This window comes from Eretmochelys imbricata, chromosome 2, assembly GCF_965152235.1.
Source record: "Eretmochelys imbricata isolate rEreImb1 chromosome 2, rEreImb1.hap1, whole genome shotgun sequence".
Classification (NCBI taxonomy): domain Eukaryota; kingdom Metazoa; phylum Chordata; order Testudines; family Cheloniidae; genus Eretmochelys; species Eretmochelys imbricata.
This window is the reverse complement of record NC_135573.1, coordinates 89,771,937-89,793,453: the sequence shown is the minus strand read 5'-3', so window position 1 is coordinate 89,793,453 and position 21,517 is coordinate 89,771,937. Positions and strand designations below refer to the sequence as shown.

The following is a 21,517-nucleotide window of genomic DNA, read 5'->3' as shown; positions in this document are numbered from 1 at the left end:
TCATTTCTTGCCTCTTGCTGAGACTCCCAGCAAGTTAGCCAGTTAGTGTTTTTGTGATGCTTAGAGCTGTCATCTACCTTGGCTGTACTAGAAGCAAATTCCTTGGGTAGAAAGTAGTGTTGAAGTGCAAAGAATTCTTAAAATGTATTAAAATAGATTTTATGTATAGTATTAATCTTTATCTAAATTTAGACAGGCTGCAGTGTAATGGAATGCTTACAATGTAGCAGAAAAAACTATACTATTTGCAAGAAAGGAAGAAAGTAGATTTTTCTTTGGAAGGGGGGAAACAAAAACAAAAAAAAGAAAACATGGCAACTACAGGATTACTTAAGCATTTTATTTGCATGGGTCCTACTTAGGAAGCATATTTAAGGCTCACTGAATGGAAGTAATCTTTTTTTCAGGTTTTGTGCCAATGTCTAATTTTTGTAATCTGTGGATTAATGATTTGCCATTGTATAAATATACAGTATAGAAAGCACACCACTATCAAATTTTATTCTAAATAAAATCCTTTCAAACTATTGCGTTCCCCTTTTCTTTATTCATAGCCTTTGCCTTGTTGTAATCCACCACTTTAGAGATGACCAACCCTGTATCAGTGCTATTAACACAATCTTTATTCAAAAGATATCAAACACTGTGCAAATTACAACCTGGTTAAACAATCCTGCAGAGCAAGGAAAATATACAGATAGACACAAATATCAAACAATTCAAGGGTCCCTTTGTACCTAAATGTTCCCAGTGAGCTGTTTAAAACTATCCTGTACATACAGTTGTCACTTTACTTAGGAGTTATCTCTGGGGTGGAATGCAGGAGATGTTTAATGTTTAATCTTATTACGAGAGAGTTCCCATATCTGTGTATATGTAAACACTTAATAGGTAAGTAGATGGCACTCAAGAATATGTAGCATAGTTACTAGGTTTTGTAAGATCAATAAAATTTGTTGTTGGGCAGTGAAAGTGGCTTCCACTCTGCAGCTCTTTACATCAGCTCTTACAAAGACTACATGACAACTTAGAAAACTGTAATGTATAATGCTGGGGTTTTCAAAGGATCCTAAGGGACCTAGGATCCTAAGTCCCACTGACTTTCAGCAGTAATTGGGTGTCTTAACCCCCTTAGCATTTGATCCTACAAAGTACACTCTGGCACAATACAGCAAAAAAAATTAAATGTGCTTGACTATAGTCCCATTCAGTGGGACTACTTATGTACTTAAAGTTAGGTACATCTATAAGTGCTTTATTGGATTGGGCTAGAATGTTCAGCACCTTGAAAAATTGATCTCTTAGTCTTTGTTTGGAACTGATATCTGATTAGCGCCTGCTTCTCCCAGGATCATCGGAATATAGATTAGAGGATCATCAGAGCAGAAAATATTGGTGAATTCAAGAAAAGAATTGACAAGAACTTTGTAGCCAATAGTATTATTAACTACACCTACTAAAATAGATGGCTTTCCTGTCAAGCAGAAGGTGGATAAAGTAGGTGGGTCAAAGTTTATATTCCATATTTTACCTTTTGTGTACATATGTATATGTATCTAATTTTAATACTTGTCATGAAAATGACGGATTTTCATGCAAAATTCAGCAACATTTTTTTCTTTATACTTGCAATTGGCCAGAACCAAACTTCCAGTTTTTAGCACTGCTGAAACTTTGGGGGGAGGTAAACTCCAAATTTAAACATTGTGGTGGTAGACCTTTCGTCTTTATTTTGCTCTCGTTATAAGGTTAAATGTGATATTGAGGCACTAAGAGTCTCACTTGTAACTGAAGTCTCACATCTGAAAAATCTAATTGAGAAGGTAGCCTAAAAATATTTTGCCTCCTGGAAAGGTGTCTCCCCCTCCCCCAATCTGTGTGCATTAGGTATGAAAATATAAGATGGGATTTTCAAAATCATTCATCTTCGGCCTAATTTTGCTCTCATTTGAGGTCAATGGCCAAATGCCTTTTGACTTCTATGGGAGAAGTAGTGAGCCAACACCAAGCACTTTAGAAAATCCCACCCATATTTCATAGGACATGTATAAAGCCATTAACTAGAAACCATTTCAGGAGATAATTATACGTGAAATATTAATACCACCTATTTTATATACTTCCACATATTAACAAAAATTGCATAAATAGTGGCTTGTATTTTCATGTTATTGCTGCTGTAACCAGCTAAAATACTCTTTGGTAAACATAAATGTCTGAGGATTCCCACACAAAAGCTGTTAACATAGGAGCTAAAGTTGAAAGTGCATATCAGTAATTTAGGGTAAAATGCAATACAGAGATGTTGTAGTTATCCTGAAACCAAGTGGTATAAACCCAGGAAAATCAGAATTAAGGTAAAAGAAATCCAATTGTAAGGTATAGGATTCCTCCAGTTAGGGCCCTCAAAGCCCTTAACTCTGCTCTGTAATGACACCATGCAATAACCATATGATTAAAGAATTCTACTGTTTGTGGTCTCAGACTAGACATTCAAACATCAGAAGACTGACTTTAAATCATGAGATTTCAGCACATAATAAACTTACTGTGTTCTTTTTATTTGTCTCCTGTTTTTTGAGGTGGTAGGGGTTCATGTTTTCAAGCATTTCTGTGCAAGCACAAGGGTCAGAAACATATTTTATTTTTAATGAAATTTTCAGTTCTCATGAAGTGACATGAATCCAGAGACTGGTGATGTAAGAAAAACACCAAATATCACGAGACTCACACTAAAATCGAGAGAATTGGCCTGAGTCCTGGAGGGTAGGTTGAGGAGTAGCCTACCCTGAATTATGGATTGTATGGTAAGGAGTCCTATAACCCTGGCACCAGTTATGGGTTATATGGTAAGGTGCCCACACTGGAACTAGTCAAATGCCTGGCATAGTAGAGTATGGGTGATGGGTGGGTAGTGTTCCTCTCCTGTGTGAAAATTTAATAAAAGTTGCGGCCATGGAGCCTGCCATTTAATTACACGCATGTCTCTCACCTCATTTTTCCACAGTGTCCACATCAATGACTATGCAACTATGTTATATAAAGTGGAACAACTTCAACAGCAGAATTTGGGAGACCTGTTCCCAGACATCTCATAGCCCAGTGGCATAGGCACTCTTCTGCAGTGTGGGGGACCTAAGTTCAAATCCCCCTCTACATCAACAGGGAATTGAACCTGGATCTCCCACATCCCAAGTGGGGCTCAGCATTGTTAGGGAGATGACACTAATGCTGTTTTGCAACTAGCGCCTGATGCACAAAACAACACATTTCTAGCTGAAGCTATTTGGGAAATTCATGTCAAATTTGCAATAGTTTTGGGTCACCAAAACTACATTTCTTGGCAAATAAACTATTTGAAATTTTTTGCCCAGCTCTAACGCAAAGTACTTGTGTGTGAGCATGTAGTCCTAGCTGTGAATAGTGTAGTCTGGTCCTTGTCTAGATTATTTAACTACTTCTGGGCTACTGCTGTGGTAAGGAGTTTTAGGAACCCTTCCCTCCATCCTGTTAAGGTGTTCCCTCCTCTATAAAAGTAGATCAAGAGCCTGATCCAAAGCTCATTGAAGTCTATGGACTTCAGTGGAGTTTGGATTATTTCCCAAGTACGTTACATTGACTAGTATGTAAAAAGAAAAGGGGTACTTGCGGCACCTTAGAGACTAACAAATTTATTAGAGCATAAGCTTTCATGAGCTCACGAAAGCTTATGCTCTAATAAATTTGTTAGTCTCTAAGGTGCCACAAGTACTCCTTTTCTTTTTACAGATACAGACTAACACGGCTGCTACTCTGACTAGTCTGTAATTTTCTGTCATCATAACACACACTGGCAGAAAATAGCTGGATGTGCACATGTGGTGCAAAAGTAGTGGTCAGATGCTTGTTTAATTGTCTTTGTGCCAGAGTTTGGTGAGAGCAATTAGGAGCCATGATCCCCTGCTGTGTCAAGTTTAATCCCTTAAAAATGTACCATTTCAATTGTGGGTAGTTGTGTCTGTGAACTCAGTTCACTATCATCAAGTAACTCTGTGTGCAAACTTTAAAATTTGCTTTATTTGAGCATTCCTGCAAGTAGTACTTGATTTCTTGGATGCACATAATCAGTGAATACAAATTACGATACTGCTGATGCTATTTATGAAATAAACATCATTTTAAGTAATGGTGATGTCCCTGTATTAATATGGGGTCATATTATAATAGCACTTGAAGTATATCAGAAATGAGGGTTTCATGGTAATCTACTAAACAGTCTGTCAGGAATATAATGAATAGTGTGATTGGGTCTGAAAGAGATTTTAAATTGATAGCATTATGACATGCCTTTAAATGGTTCCTTATTCTGAGACAAGAGTGAAATGGAAAAGTGTGGCCATGATAGAATTATCAAGTTTTAGAGTGTCATTAACCTTCCACATTTGTATCAACAAAAATAAATTCATGGCATTTTGTCAGCTGTGTAATCAAACTGCATATCTAAAGCATCTGTTCTGGTAGTATCCATATTAGAGAGTAGTATCTGAATATAACTAACCACTATAAACTTGGCCTCTCTATATTTAGTAGTTCTAGCTGTACTAGTATGGGAATGCGTAGAGGCCCCAACTGAAATCAGAGTGCAGTTATAGTGGGTTTTGTGTATGTAATAAGAGACACTCCATGACCTGCAGAGCTTACAGTTGAAATGGATAAGTTGGACAAAGGGTGAAAAGAGAGGTACAGAGATGTGAAGTGCCTTGCTGAAGGTCACACAACGAGTCAGGAGCAGAGCTGGGAATGGAATCCAGGTCTCCTGAATCCCAGTGCTGCCTTATATATCTGAATCCCAGTGCCTTTGTATCTTTGTCTATAATGTAAATAGTTACATGGTCCCTATCAAATTTCAAGAGGGATTCTCTGAAAGAGACCTATAGTGCACCACAACTCCTATTTTTGGTCTGCTCCTGTCTCCGTGGTTGCTGAAGCAGCTCCCTTCCATGAGCCATTGGATACTTGAGGGAGAAAGTCATTTAATCACAAATCTGGGAGTTATGGGGAATTGGAGGAGCCTTTGTCCCCATCAGTTCTGCCACAGGCTTTCTGTATTACTTTGGCCAAGATCTCTGGTTTTTGATGTGTAAAATTTGGCTAATAATACTTACCAACTTCATAGATTTGATCTGAAAGTAAATTTATAGAAGCTTGGGTGGAAGGTACCATGGAGATGCAACTTTTTATTTATGTTTTTTATTATAGTTAAGGCAGACAAATGGATAGTTCTTGACCATTTTTTAGTAGCAATACATTTTAGATTTTAAAAAGAATGTTGTTTTCTGAAGAAATATCAGTGATTTACAAAATTCACATCTCTTCTCTTCTGAATTCACTCTTTTCTTTCAATTTTCACTTTTGAGGGGAAAGGCAGGACACTGCTGGGGACGTATGAGGACATTTTCAAAATCTCTTCCAAACGTTTTTTATTTGTTGTCTGACGTGGATCTCCAGCAAGTCATAGAGAATCAACAACTAAGTGCCTATGGGAAAATCGTCTCCTAGTCTGTTGAAAATTATTTCCAAAAAGCTACCAAAGGAGACTGATCAGCTAGCCTGTCTGTCAACCCCAGTTTGTACAAAGGAAAGCGTTCATTTTAAAAGAGTGTCTGTGCTCCTTCTGACCGTCACAGCAGTTTTAAGTTGCTAATCTTTCTGGCCATGTTGTATGTAATTAAAGGAGTAACAGATTGGTAGCTCTTTCTCTTTGCCTTTCGTAATGTTAATCAACATTTGCTTATTTACAGTGTATATGTCAGATGATTAGGTGATAGAAATATTTTAAAATTTTCTTCATTGAGTTAAGACTGATATCTGGAGATTCTAGATAATTTCTAAAAAACATTTGAGGAAAATATTGTATGAGTTATAATCAAGGGTTTTTATAACTGAAGTGCCATATTTGAACATTTGTTATAATCGTGCTGTATACTGTGGTATGAGTGACAGAAACCCTCAAGGTAACATTCATAACTAGTGGATAACTGGTTTGCTTTAGAAACCTTTTCCATTTACCAGATTTTTACAAAATTTCTATGCTTGGATAATTTTAAACACTATTTTGACTCTTTGGAACTTCTCCCAACTATGTACATCTCAATATTGTGTCTTCTAGGACATACAGGAAGGTTATTAAAATCCTTGTGTTTCATCAGTCTATCATTCCTGCTGCTGCACATCATCTTCCAAATCACAATAAACAGCCTTGAAGCTGGAAACAATATTGAACCCGGTTTTAACTGTGAGTATCCTTTCTATCTTTGGCATTAACTTGAAGGATGCAAGAATGCTTTGCTAGTATAAAAGGGAGGGGTGCTGATGGCTGGACTTTTTTTACCATTAAGGCTCTACCCAACTTTGTTAACCTTTGGCATGCTGCAAGGCCTATCTTTTCCTTATGGACCAAAGGGAGGTGGGAGGTTTTATTATTAAATGTTTGTAATACTTATATTGCTGTCAGGGTAGTGTTCTCAATGGATCTATTATGTATTGTGCTATATGTGAATTTTATTTTTGAGAGTTGGTCAAGGTTATCCACAGCCTGGAATGGCCTCTCTTTTATGTAGTTAATGCATATCTCATTACATTAAAATTAAACTGTTGTATATTAATGCAAATCCATCTAGACTGACTACCGCTATCATATTATGCCTCCTATGAAATTTTGTTGTACTTGCTAATTTGAGTAACTTTAAACCTTGAATCCAAACCTTGGATTCAAAGTTTACAACCCTAAACACACTACTTTCTTCTTCTTCTTCTCTAATATTATATAGGAAATAGCATTTTTAATATTTTCTTTTTACGCTAATATTAATTAAAAGTAAATCATGTAACCTATTGTATCTTCCTCTTTCCAAAAATATTCTTCAGTAATTCAAATGTGAACACTGTTGCACAAATGTTGATTATCCAAAGACTTGAAATAAGATAAATGTAAGCTCCAGATAGACAATTTATATTTGTCTTACAATGCTTATGTTTGACATTTATAACTGGCAAGTTACCTTTGATAAATGCCCATTTTATTTATCACAGAATGTGCTACTATCACTTGAATAAACAGTAGTTCTACAATTAAATACAAGACACCGGTAAAGCTGAGCATCTGACTTAAAACAACAAAAGCCCCAGGAAACTCAGAATTAATGCTAACACTTCATCCTTAAGTCATACTATTTTTTAAAGAAAAGATACAATTGTGCACATCAAATGACAGTCTTAATGCTGATTTATTAGGCTTTTGTCAGATCTTTAATGTTCTCAAAAGAAATTTTAGCATTTTCAAAATATAAAATGCATATAATTGATCCAGTGCATTAGATAAGTTCCTTTGCTATTTCTATTTGATAATTATTATGGCTATTATAATTTCATTATGGTAGCATTCACAATGCTCTAGGGACTTTCCATATATGTAGATAAATAATTCCTGCTCCCACAGTCTTTATAATCTTCATGGGCAAGCAACAAAGAGGGTGGGAGGAGAAAGAGAAAATGTAAAATCTTTCCCCTCCTATAATTAGTATCAAGTATACCCAAGTGGCCTTCAACCTAATGCCTTATTAGATGACTAGTTTCTTGCATATGTCATAGTATAATAAGTATTGGTTAGAGATTAGTAGGAGGACCTGGTATTGGTTTTATGGACTAGTTCAGGCAGGATATTTAATTTAGAAAGGAGCATAGTAGTAAGTGCAAAGATGGTTGTGGCTGAAAGGGATAAACAAGAGTGTCAAGACTAATAGTGTGGAGGAGATGGACATAGATAATAAAAGAAATACTTAATATTATTGAGAGACCAACAAATTTATTAGAGCATAAGCTTTCGTGGGCTATAGCCCACTTCATCGGATGCATAAATGAAACATATAATAAGAAGATATATATATAGCTATATATACACACACATACAGATAAGTTGGAAGTTGCCATACAAACTGTAAGAGGCTAATTAATTAAGATGAGCTATTATCAGCAGGAGAAAAAACTTCTGTAGTGATAATCAAGATGGCCCATTTAGACAGTTGACAAGAAGGTGTGAGGATACTTAACATAGGGAAATAGATTCAATGTGTGTAATGACCCAGCCACTCCCAGTCTCTATTCAAACCCAAGTTAATAGTATCTAGTTTGCATAGTAATTCAAGGTCGGCAGTTTTTCCTTGGAGTCTGTTTTTGAAGTTTTTCTGTTGCAAAATTGCCACCCTTAAATCTTTTACTGCGTGGCCAGAGTGGTTGTCGTGTTCTCCTACTGGTTTTTGAATGTTATGATTTCTGATGTCAGATTTGTGTCCATTTATTCTTCTGCTTAGAGACTGGTTTGGCCAATGTACAAGGCAGAGGGCCATAGCTGGCACATGATGGCATATATCACATTGGTAGTGGCTGGGTCATTACACATATTGAATTTATTTCCTTTGCTAAGTATCCTCACACCTTCTTGTCAACTGTCTAAATGGGCCATTTTGATTATCGCTACAAAATTTTTTTTCTCCTGCTGATAATAGCTCATCTTAATTAATTAGCCTCTTACAGTTTGTATGGCAACTTCCACCTTCTCTGTATGTGTATATATATATCTTCTTACTATTTGTTCCATTCTATGCATCCAATGAAGTGAGCTGTAGCTCACGAAAGCTTATGCTCTAATAAATTTGTTAGTCTCTAAGGTGCCACAAGTACTCCTTTTCTTTTTGCGGATACAGACTAACACGGCTACTACTCTGAAACCTTAATATTATTTATTATTAAATAATGGCATCATAATATGCATGGTACTTACTAGAGAAATAAGATGTGATTCCGACTCCAAGTAGTAATTTTGGAGCACTATTGTGGATCCTTACTCATACTTACTCAAGCAGGTAGCCCTATTGCAGTCATACAGTAGGGAATACTCATGCAAATATGGCTTTGCAAGATTGTGCATAGCTAGAGTGACCAGATGTCCTGTTTTTAAAGGACAGTCCTGTATTTAAGCCTGCCTACAGGTGTATCAACTTTTTCTTAAAAATGGGCAAATTGTCCCATATTTTTTGCCTCTCCCCCATCAGTACTGGGGGGTCCTCTACTGGTGGGATCCCTGCTCACCAGCCACCCGCCCACTGGTGGTGAGTGGGGGGTCCAGTGGCCAGTGATGGGTATGCAAGCCTGGTGGCGGGGTGAAGATGCAGCATGCAGGGCCAGGCTGCTCCCCCTATTGGTCTGTCAGCACGGCCACCGCTGCGTGCCTGGTCTCGGCCAGCAGAGCCCCATCCCCGCATCTTGTTTCCAGCCGGTGCTGACTGCGTGCTGCAAGCTGCAGTGGCCAGTGAGTGCAGGCAGGTGCCAGGCAGCATCCAGTTACGTGTCGCCTCTGCTGCCCATCCATTGTCCCTTTACTTGCTCCTCCTCTCGCTGTCCTCTCCCTGCTTTGCCCCTTCTCCCTCCTCAGCTCCGCTGCTCCTCCATGTCCCCCTGGCGGGGCATGTCTCTCTCCCAGGGCTGTGCAGAGAATCAGCCCCTGGTCAGAGTGCTCAGGTCACCAGCAGCCTGGCTGGCAGGCTCCTTCCTTCCCCCACTGCCTCTGGCTGGGCCAGCAACCTGGGAAAGCCCAAGACCCTCTGGCCCAGAGCGCTGGCCAGAAGGAGCCAAACCCCGCAAAGCACTGGCACGGGGCATCCTCTCCACCCCTCAGCCAAGCTCTGGAGTAAAGGCGGGGAGGTGGAGGAGTGATTTCCAGCCTGTTCTTGCCCCTAACCTACAGGGGTTGGGGGTAGGGTCGGGGGAAGGGATGAGCTCTGCAAAGACATGGGTGAGGTCTTCCCTCTCTCCCACCCTCCCCTGTAGCTGGAAGCGGTTCCCATCCCTTTCGTCCTGCACAGTGCTGAAATGCTGCTGCTGGCCATGTTCTGGTGTGAACCCTGGCAGAAATCTGGGCGGGGGCATGTGACCCTGCTTACCACCCTCCCCCCCACACACACATGGATTGCCTTGGGAAGACGCGGCACCAAGTACCGGGAGAGGCAGGTTCATCCCGGTGGCCCAGCGAGGCCTGGAGGGTGGAGAATGTTCTGCAGGGAGGGTCGGGTTGATCGGTCACCCACCCTGTGCGAGAGAGGGGTATGGGTGGGTGTGTGTCCCACCTCTCCCCTTGTGAACCCTAAAGCCTTAAAGATAAGAAGGTAAATAAAAATAATCCAACTACACAGTATTTCTTTTTAATGGGGGCTCAGTCAACCTGATGTTAATTTGAATGTTTGTACTGCATAGTTCTGATTGATTGCGGTTTAACTTGTTTACCAGGTGTCCCATATTCAGCATAGGGAGATATGCCACCGTGTGCATGGCGGTGTGTTAAAATATAACTTGATGAGCCATGATAACATTGGCAACAGAGCACCTGAACGATATTAACTGTGCCCTGTAGTGCTACTATGCAATTATAGTCAATGCATTTTAGAGCAAGCTGATTTTTAAAGACACATTCATTCCTCCCCCCTTAATATTTTGCCCATCACTAGAGAGCTTATTTAAGGTTGTGTAGGAGCCTTAGCATGTTTGGATTTCTTTTAAGTTTAACTCTGATTTTCTGGGATTTGTAATTATTCTGTGTAATTATAACTGTAACTAGTTATAACAGTTTATATTATATAAATATAATAACCTATAATATTTTTACTCTTAAATTACTAATACATACTCTCAGCCTTAATTCTCTTGTAACACAGGTTTTCAGCATAGCATACCTTTAAGAAGCAGTGACAGTTGGGCCAAGTAACATGCCCATAGGAAGGCTTGACACATTTATTCACTCAACGTTCTGATACCACTGACCCATTATAACCAATAGATCCGTAGCAAAATCGAATAGAAAGAATTAGCTACTTCAGTTTGCTGTAGAAGGAAAGCACTGGTTGATTGTTGCCTCTGATGCCACAATTGCTGCAGCTGAGAGTGACCTGAGCTGTTGACCTGTCAATATTTTATTGTAATAATGACAGTCAGAAACAAAAATGTTAGGATAAGTTAGGATAATTATAACTAAATTTCTTCAAATGCAGTGTATGCCTGAGATTTCAATGAGTTTGATCTACATGGACACTTTTTGAGAGTCTGTGTAATTCTGTTGTTGAGTTCATTCAGGACAAGAAAAGGTTTGGTACCCATGCTAAATTTCTTGAAGGACCCAATGTTAAAATTAATTTTAGCTCATAAACTGATGGATTTCTTGTAAATTCTCAGATAAATCATTGTGTACACAATTACAGTACTGTAATTTTGAGGAAGATACAATATATTCTTCATATATAACAAAGAGATTGGATCCTTGCTTTAGATGCAAAACTCAACTCAGCTTTCATTATGGATCCATGACTGGCATCTCATAATATAAGGACTGCAGTTTAGTATTGCTTCAAGGTATAGGACTGACCATTGGTGATATTTGTGTTTATTATTGCAAATTGAAATATTATTATTATTATTATTATTATTTATTGGGCCAGCTACACAGGCACTCTGGCTCAGGGGGAGAGGTAGTATGACTCCACCCCAGTTTAATTTAACCAAAAAAAAGCCTGTTTACCCTGGCTTTGAGCTGCTGGGAAGTGTAAATTTCACTCAGAGTTTGAATAAATTAGAGCAAATGTTGCCCTCATTTAAATATAGAGAATATATGTAATTGATGTTATTTATTAACTATTTAAGGCAGAGGGTGACCAGGGGTTTTCAAGAGAGCATTTCCCATTGTGCTGGAAATAGTGACACTAGGACAGGGGGAAGGAAGGGAGTGACAGCAGAAGAGGAAAGAAGAGAATGATAACATTGAATTAGTTCAGTGTATAGTTTATTTGATAATTTTTAAGTATTCAGGTGTTCCACAAAATGTTTAAATGACATGAAATTGCTTTCATGCTGTAGGAAAATGAAAATCAGGCCCCCGAACTCAATAGTTTGTACCTCAGAAATAAGTCTTAAGGTTCCATAGAATTCTTCAGGCCTCTTATGTAATATTCAGAGCTACTGCCAACTTGAACTGGGGATGAGAGATGGGTAAACAGGGTTCTTTTTTCAAATTTTGTAAGTCTGTTTGATCCTGAGCCAATGTAGGTCAAGTTGTTAGCTCAGAGAATTTTTTTTCTCTCACTGCTGAGTTATTAAACCCCTGAAAATACTTTCAGGGTTGGTAACAGAAACGCTTGCAAATCTTTTAAAAACTGGGGATAATGCAAACTGTCATTTTTTTAAAGAGTTAAAGTGATACAGTAACAGTTTAACCACTGAACTAAAACCCACCTCTTTAATCTTTTAAGTCTAGAAGCATATAGATTTTGGCATCTGCAGAAGCAAAGTAGCAAATGTCAAACTGAAAAGTAAAAATTGTCTAGACGTACAGAACTGCTTTTTTTTTTTTTTTTTTAGTTTTGCTTTCTATCCAAGTCATTTGTAAATCAAAATGAAATGCTCCAGATGGCTTGGTTTTTGCACCAATAGTGTTCCAGTTCAGGACCACCAAATATCAGCACATATACAGTTTCTTCATTTTGTTATTTTAACTACCTCACTCCCATTCAAAGCTCATACACCTTCACCTTCAGCACAGCTATGAAAATCCACAGCATCTTCTTGAGTCTTTAGGACACATGTTATTGTGGCAACATTAGCATTTAGAAATATTGAATCATTGGGGGGCTCTTGTTTCCTTTGAATCCAGTGATTATTACCTGACACAAATAAAAAAAAATTATTTAAAAATTGCACATTTAACTTTATACCAGATTTCTGGTTTGTTAAAGGCTGCATTGTGCAGGTTTGACATTTAATACCTCTGCTTTTTTTAAAAAAATACAGCTCATCTAGGTAAGAGAGGAAATAGATACATCAGAAGTAAGGTCTGTAAACCTTCCCAAAATATCTGTTGTGCTGCCTATTAAAATATTTTTTATTCTGTCAGAAATATTCTTTTAAAATAAATATCAGCTAGGTTTCAATTATGCCATTACAAACGATATATAATCTGGTTTTGATGTAGGGGTAATATAGGCACAGTAGTGCAATTTTTTTTATAGATCATTTTTGTCAATTTGTAACTGTTGAAATAGAATTATTAGATCAGTTGAACAGCTTCTGGCCATAGAATCCATAATATTAAAAATTGAAAAGACATACTGCCTTAGGACCTGAAGTACATGCCCCTGGCTGTGCAGGATTTCGTTCCTACAGTATATTTTTGTGAGGCTTCCACAAGTCCAGTTTTAAATGACTTAATCGACGGAGCTTCTACCACTTTCTGTGGCAGGCTGTAACATGATCTAAATGATATCACAGGTAAAAGAGTTTTCCCGGTACTCATTCTAAGTTTTCTTTTCTTTAAATTAATGCCATTACCCCCATTCCCTTATGCCACCCTAAACAATTCATGTCTTGGTGTTTGCACTCTTCTAACATCTGCAGATAGTTTCCACTCCAACTGTCTCCTCTTAACTATATTTTGACCAATGCCATACCTTTTTAGTGCCTGATTCTGCCACCTTTGCTCTCACTGGCTATGGCTGTACACTGTGGTAAATCTTGTTTACACTTTTATTGAGACTGAATAGTATCTTACATGAGACATCCCACTTACAACAATGGTACTACTTGCAGAGGTATGGTTCTATTCAGTGTGAGTTAGAATACCAAAGTCTGAACTTCAGCTATTCAAATTTTTCCTTATAAATCAAATTCTCAACCTGATAAATCTGTAACAGATATTTTTAAAATATTTCTAAAGATTATACAAGTTATGGTTTAGTTTTATTCTGTATTATTTAGATGTTATATTTGCAGAGTGTAGAGTAAGATTTGATGTCAGGAGGAAGGACGGATTTATAGTTAAAGCATGGGATCTAGGTTCAGATCATGGCTTGGTCTCAGATTTCCTTTGTTACCCCGGGCAAGTCTCTATCACCATTCCTCAGTTTCCCTACACGGAAAACATAGAATCATAGGACTGGAAGGGACCATGAGAGATCATCTAGTCTACTCCCCTGCACTCATGGCAGGACTAAGTATTATCTAGACCATCACTGACAGGGGTTTGTTTAACCTGCTCTTAAAAATCTCCAATGATGGAGATTCCACAACCTCCCTAGGCAATTTATTCCAGTAATTAACCACCCTGACAGTTAGGAAGTTTTTCCTAATGTCCAACCTAAACCTCCCTTGCAATTTAAGTCCATTGCTTCTTGTCCCACCTTCAGAGGTTGAGAACAACAATTTGGCTCCCTCCTCTTTGTAACAACCTTTTATGTACTTGAAAACTGTTATCATGTCCCTTCTATCTTCTCTTCTCCAGACTAAACAAACCCACCTTCTTTTAATCTTCTCTGATAGCTCATGTTTTCTAGACCTTTAATCATTTTTGTTGCTCTTCTCTGGACTTTCTCCAGTTTGTCCACATCTTTCCTGAAATGCAGTGCCCAGAACTGGACAAATTCTACAGTTGAGACCTAATCAGCGTGGAGTAGAGTGGAAGAACTACTTTTCTTGTCTTGCTTACAACACTCCTGCTAATATATCCCAGAATGATGTTTGCTTTTTTTGCAACAGCGTTACGCTGTTGACTCATATTTAGCTTGTGATCCACTATGAACCCCAGATCCCTTTCCGCAGTACTCCTTCCTAGGCAGTCATTTCCCATTTTGTATGTGTGCAACTGGTTGTTCCTTCCTAAGTGGAGTACTCTGCATGTGTCCTTATTGAATTTCATCCTATTTACTTCAGACCATTTCTCCAATTTGTCCAGATCATTTTGAATTATAATCGTATCCTCCAAAGCAGTTGTAACCCCTCCCAGCTTGTTACTGTCCACAAACTTTATAGTGTACTCTCTATGCCATTATCTCAATAATTGATGAAGATGTTGAACAGAACCAGACCCAGACCCAAAAATGATCCCTGCTAGACCCCAGTCAATATGTCCTTCCAGCTTGACTGCAAACCACTGATAACTACTCTCTGGGAATGGTTTTCCAGCCAGTTATGCATCCACCTTATCATAGCTCTACCTAGATTGTATTTCCCTAGTTTGTTTAAGAAAAGGTAAGTCAAAAACTTGGAGACCTGGGGAAAAGGTCAGAATCTGGGGGGAGCATAGACTGTTATAACAGGGATAAGGGAGAGACAAGAGAGAACAGGGGGGGGAATCAAATCAGTATCTTAGATGTCTGTATACTAATGCAAGAAGTATGGGGAATAAACAGGAAGAACTTGAAATGCTAGTTAATAAACACAACTATGACATAGTTGACATCCCAGAGACTTTGTGGGATAATACACATGACTGGAATATTGGCATAGTAGGGTGCAGCTTGTTCAGGAAGGACAGGCAGAGAAAAAAGGGAGTTGCCTTATATATTAAAAATATATGCACTTGGACTGAGGTTGAGATGGAAATAGGAGACAGACTTGTTGAAAGTGTCTGGGTAAGGATAAAAGGGGTAAAAAAATGGATGATGTCATGGTAGGGGTCTACTACAGACCACCTAACAAGGAAGAAGGGGTGGCTGGGGCTTTTTTTAAGCAACTAACAAAGCACAGGACTTGGTGGTGATGGGGGACTTCAACTACCCAGACATCTGTTGGGAAAATAATATAGCAAGACACAGATTATCCAACAAGTTTGTGGAATGTATTGGAGACAAGTTTTTATTTCAGAAGGTAGAGAAAGCTACTAGTGGAGAGGCTGTTCTAGATTTGATTGTGACAAATAGGGAGGAACTGGTTGAGAATTTGAAGTGGAAGGCAGCTTAGGTGAAAGTGATCATGAAATGGTAGAGGACATGATTCTAAGGAACACAGGAGGGAAAACAACACAATAAAGATAATGGATTTCAAGAAGGCAGACTTCAGCAAACTCAGGGAGTTGGTAGGTAAGATCCCATGGGAAGCAAGTCTAAGGGGAAAAACAATTGAAGAGGGTTGGCAGTTTTTTGAAGAGACACTATTAAGGGCACAAGACCAAACTGTCCCACTGCGTAGATAAGATAGGAAGTACGGCAGGAGGCCACTTTGGCTTAACCAGGAGATCTTCAATGATCTGAAACTCTGGAGTCCTACAAAAAGTGGAAACGGTCAAATTACAAAGGATAAATATAAACACAAGTATGTAGGGACAAAATTAGAAAAGGCACAAAACGAGATTAAACTAGCTAAAGACATGAAGGGTACAAGAAAACATTCTACAAATATATTAGAAGCAAGAGGAAAGCCAAGGATAGGGTAGGCCCTGTTATTCAGTGTGGGGGTGAGGGGGGAGAACAATAACAGAAAATGTGGAAATGGCAGAATTGCTAAATGACTTTGTTTTTCACCAAAAAAGTTAGTAGCAATTGGACAACTAACATAGTGAACGCCAGTGAAAATGAGGTAGAATCAGAGACTAAAACAGGGAAAGAACAAGTTAAAAATTACTTAAATTAGATATATTCAGATCACCAGCACCCGATGATATACATCCTAGAATACTCACGGGGCTGACTGAGGAGATATCTGAACCATAAGGGATTATCTTTGAAAAGTCATGGAAGACTAGAGAGATTCCAGAGGACTGGAAAATGCCAAATATAGTGCCCATCAATAAAAAGGAGAAATACGGACCACCAGGGGAATTTAACTTCAGTACCTGGAAAGATAATGGAGCAAATAATTAAGCAATCAATTTGCAAACACCTAGACGTTAATAAGGTGATAAGTAACAGCATGGCTTTGTCAAGAACAAATTGTGCCAACCTAATAGCTTTCTTTGATAGAGTAACAAGCTTTGTGGATGGGGAGAAGCTCATTAGATATCGCATAGCATATCTATGTCAAATGAATTCTTGTCACCCCTGTGGCATTTTTTCCTTAAATTAAATTGAAATATAATTTCTTAGAGAACTGCTACAAAAGCGTTACAAAAATTTGCAGTACTACCAAAGTATACTTGATGTTTTGGTTTGTATTAGGAAGCAACCACATTTAGCATGAGTAAATTCAGTATCTCTGTTTATTGAATGTTCAAGCACAAAATCTATATCAGAACTTCAATAGCAATGAGTCACTCCTTAGTTCTGTCTTTCTCACAAGATTCTGTGTGTTTGACTACTGGGGATTTCTTATTAGATTGTATTGATTTTGATTTAATACTCTGTCTTTAAACTCCGGCATGTTTCTAGTTTGATGTATTACCTGCATAAAAAAATACTTTTACTTCCTCTGCTAAACAGATAGAGAATTAAAGGATTTCATTTCATGTTCGTATTGCAGATGAGATAGTCAGACACATGCACATCTTTCAAATACCTCTGAGCATTCCCTTAACACTTACCCTATCTATGAGCTCCTCCTAAGTGTCGGGGGTCAAGATATGTTCACATTATTCCAGATAGTGCTGTCCTGAAGAAGATAACTCATTTAGGTTAAAGTTACAGCACCAGCCAATGAAGCTCTTTTGATCCTAATGCGTAACTGTATTTTCCAGAAATATTTTATCCACCAGGTTCAAAGGTAATAGTTACAAAAATACTTGGCCTGCTGATTAGTGTGTGAACAGCCCAATATTGGCTTGGCTCTTTTCTAGAAAAAATCTTTTCATTTGTCAGACAACAGAACTAGTATGTTTACCAGGTGAGAGAAGTAACACTCTTTTAACATTATGAAGGACTCTACAGCTTCAGAGTTTTGAGACTTGTAAGCACATCCATCTTGTTTTGAATATATTATTTATTTTCTCTTTTTGGAATATTCAAGATGAGCATTCAAGGAGCGGTGCATCTCTTTATTTCTTGGGAAGTCAGCATTGAGCTATTCTATTCTATTCTATTCTATATTGGTAGAGCCTTACCAAATTCACGGCCATGAAAAACACATCACGGACTGTGAAATTAGGTCTCCCCCTGTGAAATCTGGTCTTTTGCGTGCTTTTACCCTGTACTATACAGATTTCACAGGGGAGACCAGCATTTCTCAAATTGCGGGTCCTGACTGAAAAGGGAGTTGCAGGGGGCGTCACAAGGTTATTTTAGGGGGGTCGCAGTATTGCCTGACTTCTGCACTGCCTTCAGAGCTGGGTATCTGGAGAGCAGCGGCTGTTGGCCGGGCTCCCACCTCTAAAGGCAGCGCCCCACCAGCTGCAGCAAGGGTGGCAATATCATACCATGTCATCTTTACTTCCATGCTGCTGCTGGCAGCAGCTCTGCCTTCAGAGCTGGGCTCCTGGTCAGCAGCTGCCGCTTTCCAGCTGCCCAGCTCTGAAGGCAACACCGCCACCAGCAGCAGCGCATCTCCCACTACAATAACCTTGCAAACCCCCCACCCCAACTCCTTTTTTGGTCAGGACCCCTACAATTACAACACCGTGAAATTTCAGTTTAAAATAGCTGAAAACATGAAATTTACCATTTTAAAAATCTTATGACTGTGAAATTGACCAAATTGGACCGTGAATTTGGTAGGGCCCTAAATATAAGTGCTTATATTTTTTGTTTGTTGCTTATAAATATACTCTTTGCTATGTGTTTATGTCAGAGAAGGCAAGATCAAAGAAATGTGCCTTGCACTTACAGTGGAAGGTGTTAATGTTTGTGATGATTCTTAGTTCCTGGGGGAATTCATTCTATAGTCTTGGACCAGCCTCCAGGAAAGTTCTATCTCCCATACAAACAAGCTTCAACTTTCTTGTGGAGAGTTCCATTATGCTAGAGGAGTGTTGATGTCAACTCTAGTCTTCATTCCAGAGCTTTACGTCCTCTTTTAGATATCCTGGGCCTAGGGCATGGAATGCCTTGAGCATAAGGATCGAGCCCTTGAACTTGATTTGAAATTCTATGGGAAGCCAGTGTAGGGAGTGGAGGAGAGGTTTGATGTGCTTGCAATACTCTGTGTGGCTGAGGAGGCTCACTGAAGTGTACTGTACTAGCTGGAATTTCCTAAGCACTGAAGGCTTCATGCCCCGGTGTATCTCTGAGTCCAGCTGAGAGGTGACAAAGGTATGAATAACCGAGGCCAGATCATCATCTGCCAGGATGGGGCAGGGTAACATAGCCAACGGGAGATGGCAAAAGATGTTTCTCAAGACTGTTGCTATGTGAGAGTTTGGGGGTAAGCAAGGGGTAAGCAAGGAATCTAAGAAGACTCCTAAATTCTGTGGTGAATTGACCAATTGATGGGCTGTGTATCTTCAACCCAAAGAAGTTGCACCATGGCCACAAACTCATCAAAATGTTTTCTGCATATTTTTGGCACTTGAGTCCATGTCATCTGACCAGTTTACCTAGTGGCTGTGTGTAGATGTTGAAAAGGACCAGAGAGAATTGATCCTTGTTGGACTTCACAAGACAGGGATCTAGTGTTGGAGGTGAAGTTACCTTCTTGGGTGCATACCCACAGGAAGGACTCAGAGCATTTTACCGCATTACCCTGGACCCCTGTCACCTCTTTCAGGTGAGACAGTAGCCTCTCAGGGTCACACTGTTGAATGATGCAGAGAGGTCCAGGGGGATGAGAACGGATGTCTGCCCTCTATCCATTGATGGGAGGAGATCATCCATCAGTTTCACTAAGGCAGTTTTAGTTCCATGTCCTGGCCTGAATACAGATTGTCAGGTCTAGAATTTTATTTGCAATTAGATGAGCTTGTAGGTGGCCTTTAGTGGTCTCTAAGAGTTTTCTCAGGAAATGAAGGTTTGACACTGGAAGGTACTCGGCTAGACCTCATGTATCTGGGGTGGGTTTCTTCAGTATCAGTTGAACTATCATGTGCTTAAAGGAGAAAGGGAAGATTGCTTCTGACAGTGATCCATGAGACTATTTTGATCAGAGTGGTAGCAGTTTGTTCATGACGGTCTTTCACAAGGCAGGAAGGACATTGGTCAGATTCACAAATCTTGGGTTGCAAGTCCTGTAGAGTGTCCAGAACTTTTTGATAAGTGAAGACCCTGAACTTTGGGAATGCAGGTAGGCTGTTGGTTGGTGCACAAAGGTGGAGAGAATTGATACTGAGAAGGCTTCCCAAATGTGCATGATCTTGTCAGCAAATTAGGATGATGGTTCTTTGCAGCAGTTGGTGTTCAGTTTGATTGTAGATTGTTGCATCTCAGGATTGATGAAACAGTTTACCAGCTTGGATGGCTCCTTGGCATGGGATTTGGTACCTTCAGTGGAGTCTGGTAGGAAGGTTCGCTTGACCTGAATCAAGATTTAGCGTAGGCTTTGAAAAATGCCTTATGTTTCATCCTGTCTGTATCAGCCTTTGATTTTCACCACTGGCACTCAAGTTTCATGGGTTTTTCTTTCTTTTCCCTCCATCTTCTCTTCATTATTGAAATGAAAACATCTTAATCCATATATCCTGTCAGGAATCTTCTTGTACTGTTGTAGTAGAAGATGAAAAAGATGCTGTGTAGTTGATCAAACTTTGGGGCAAAGATACTGTACCTTTTCAAATGTTGTGATCTAAATGGGCTATGTCTTGCATATTATAAGGGCCAAATTCCATCCTGATTCTGTATGTAGAAATGCCGTTGATAATTACTAGGATGTCTCACAAAAACTCAGGATAAAATATGGCCTGTAAATATGTATAAAAATTATTCCAAACATTGTCACCAGAAAGTTACCATTTTTTTAAACATCCCCTTTTTCTTGTCAAACTTGTAAAATTTATCTGTAACATTCTTTTGGAACCAAATTCCAGTTCCCCAGAGGTAGGAACTGGATTTTACATTCCATGGGATTATCACCTGAATATACTCTTAGCTCTCCACTTACACTATGAATTCCAAAGCCACTTCCAGTAGTTAGATTATGAGCTCTTGCGGACAGGAAACATCTTTGTTCTATATAGTGCCTATCAAGTTGGATCCTGGTCCCTTGCTAGGGCTCCAAGGTACTACCACAGTACAAATGAATAATAATAACATGGGATTCCTGCACTGCTGCTTGTCACCAAAGAATGTTCATATGTAACCATGATAACAGCCCAGATCTTTGGGGAATGGAAACCTTATTGTGTTACCTATGAGAGCAAGAACAAACTGCAGAAATGTGTGTAAAACTAGCACAGCAAATTCAAACTAGGCTTCTGTGTGAAGAGTTCATAGTTGAATATATCTTCTTATCTCTTCACCTGGCAAGAACTGAATGAGGCCTGAAGACCTAAAATGAAGGATCCAAGAAATATCAGCAATGCAGGATGCTTTAAAATTATATGGGACCCTTTTTCATTTAAATAACCTTTTCTATAACTGCAGTTTCATGGTGCAATACTTCAGATCTAAGTAATATTCAGTACTATGAAAGAAAGAAAGAAAACAGTAAGTCTTTGAGGGATGCAGGCAAACTTAGGCCTAACAGGGATGGCCATCCTTTGAAATAAGGGATAGTTGTGAGGCATGGTTCTGTGATAGCAAATATAGTCAAGTATATAGGAAAATGGAAGAGTGTACCATTGTACAATAGAAGTATCAGCTATGTCTAAGTA

The 21,517-nt window shown here is 39.0% G+C and overlaps 1 protein-coding gene across 1 annotated transcript in view; it reads left to right on the top strand.

Moving 5' to 3' along the window:
- The window catches only part of PIEZO2 (piezo type mechanosensitive ion channel component 2), a 454,981-nt gene that overhangs the window by 161,260 nt on the left and 272,204 nt on the right, over positions 1-21,517 (top strand). The window contains exon 3 of the mRNA XM_077808692.1: positions 6,149-6,274. Coding sequence (XP_077664818.1) covers positions 6,149-6,274 — 126 coding nt within the window. The remainder of the gene's footprint in view (positions 1-6,148; positions 6,275-21,517) is intronic.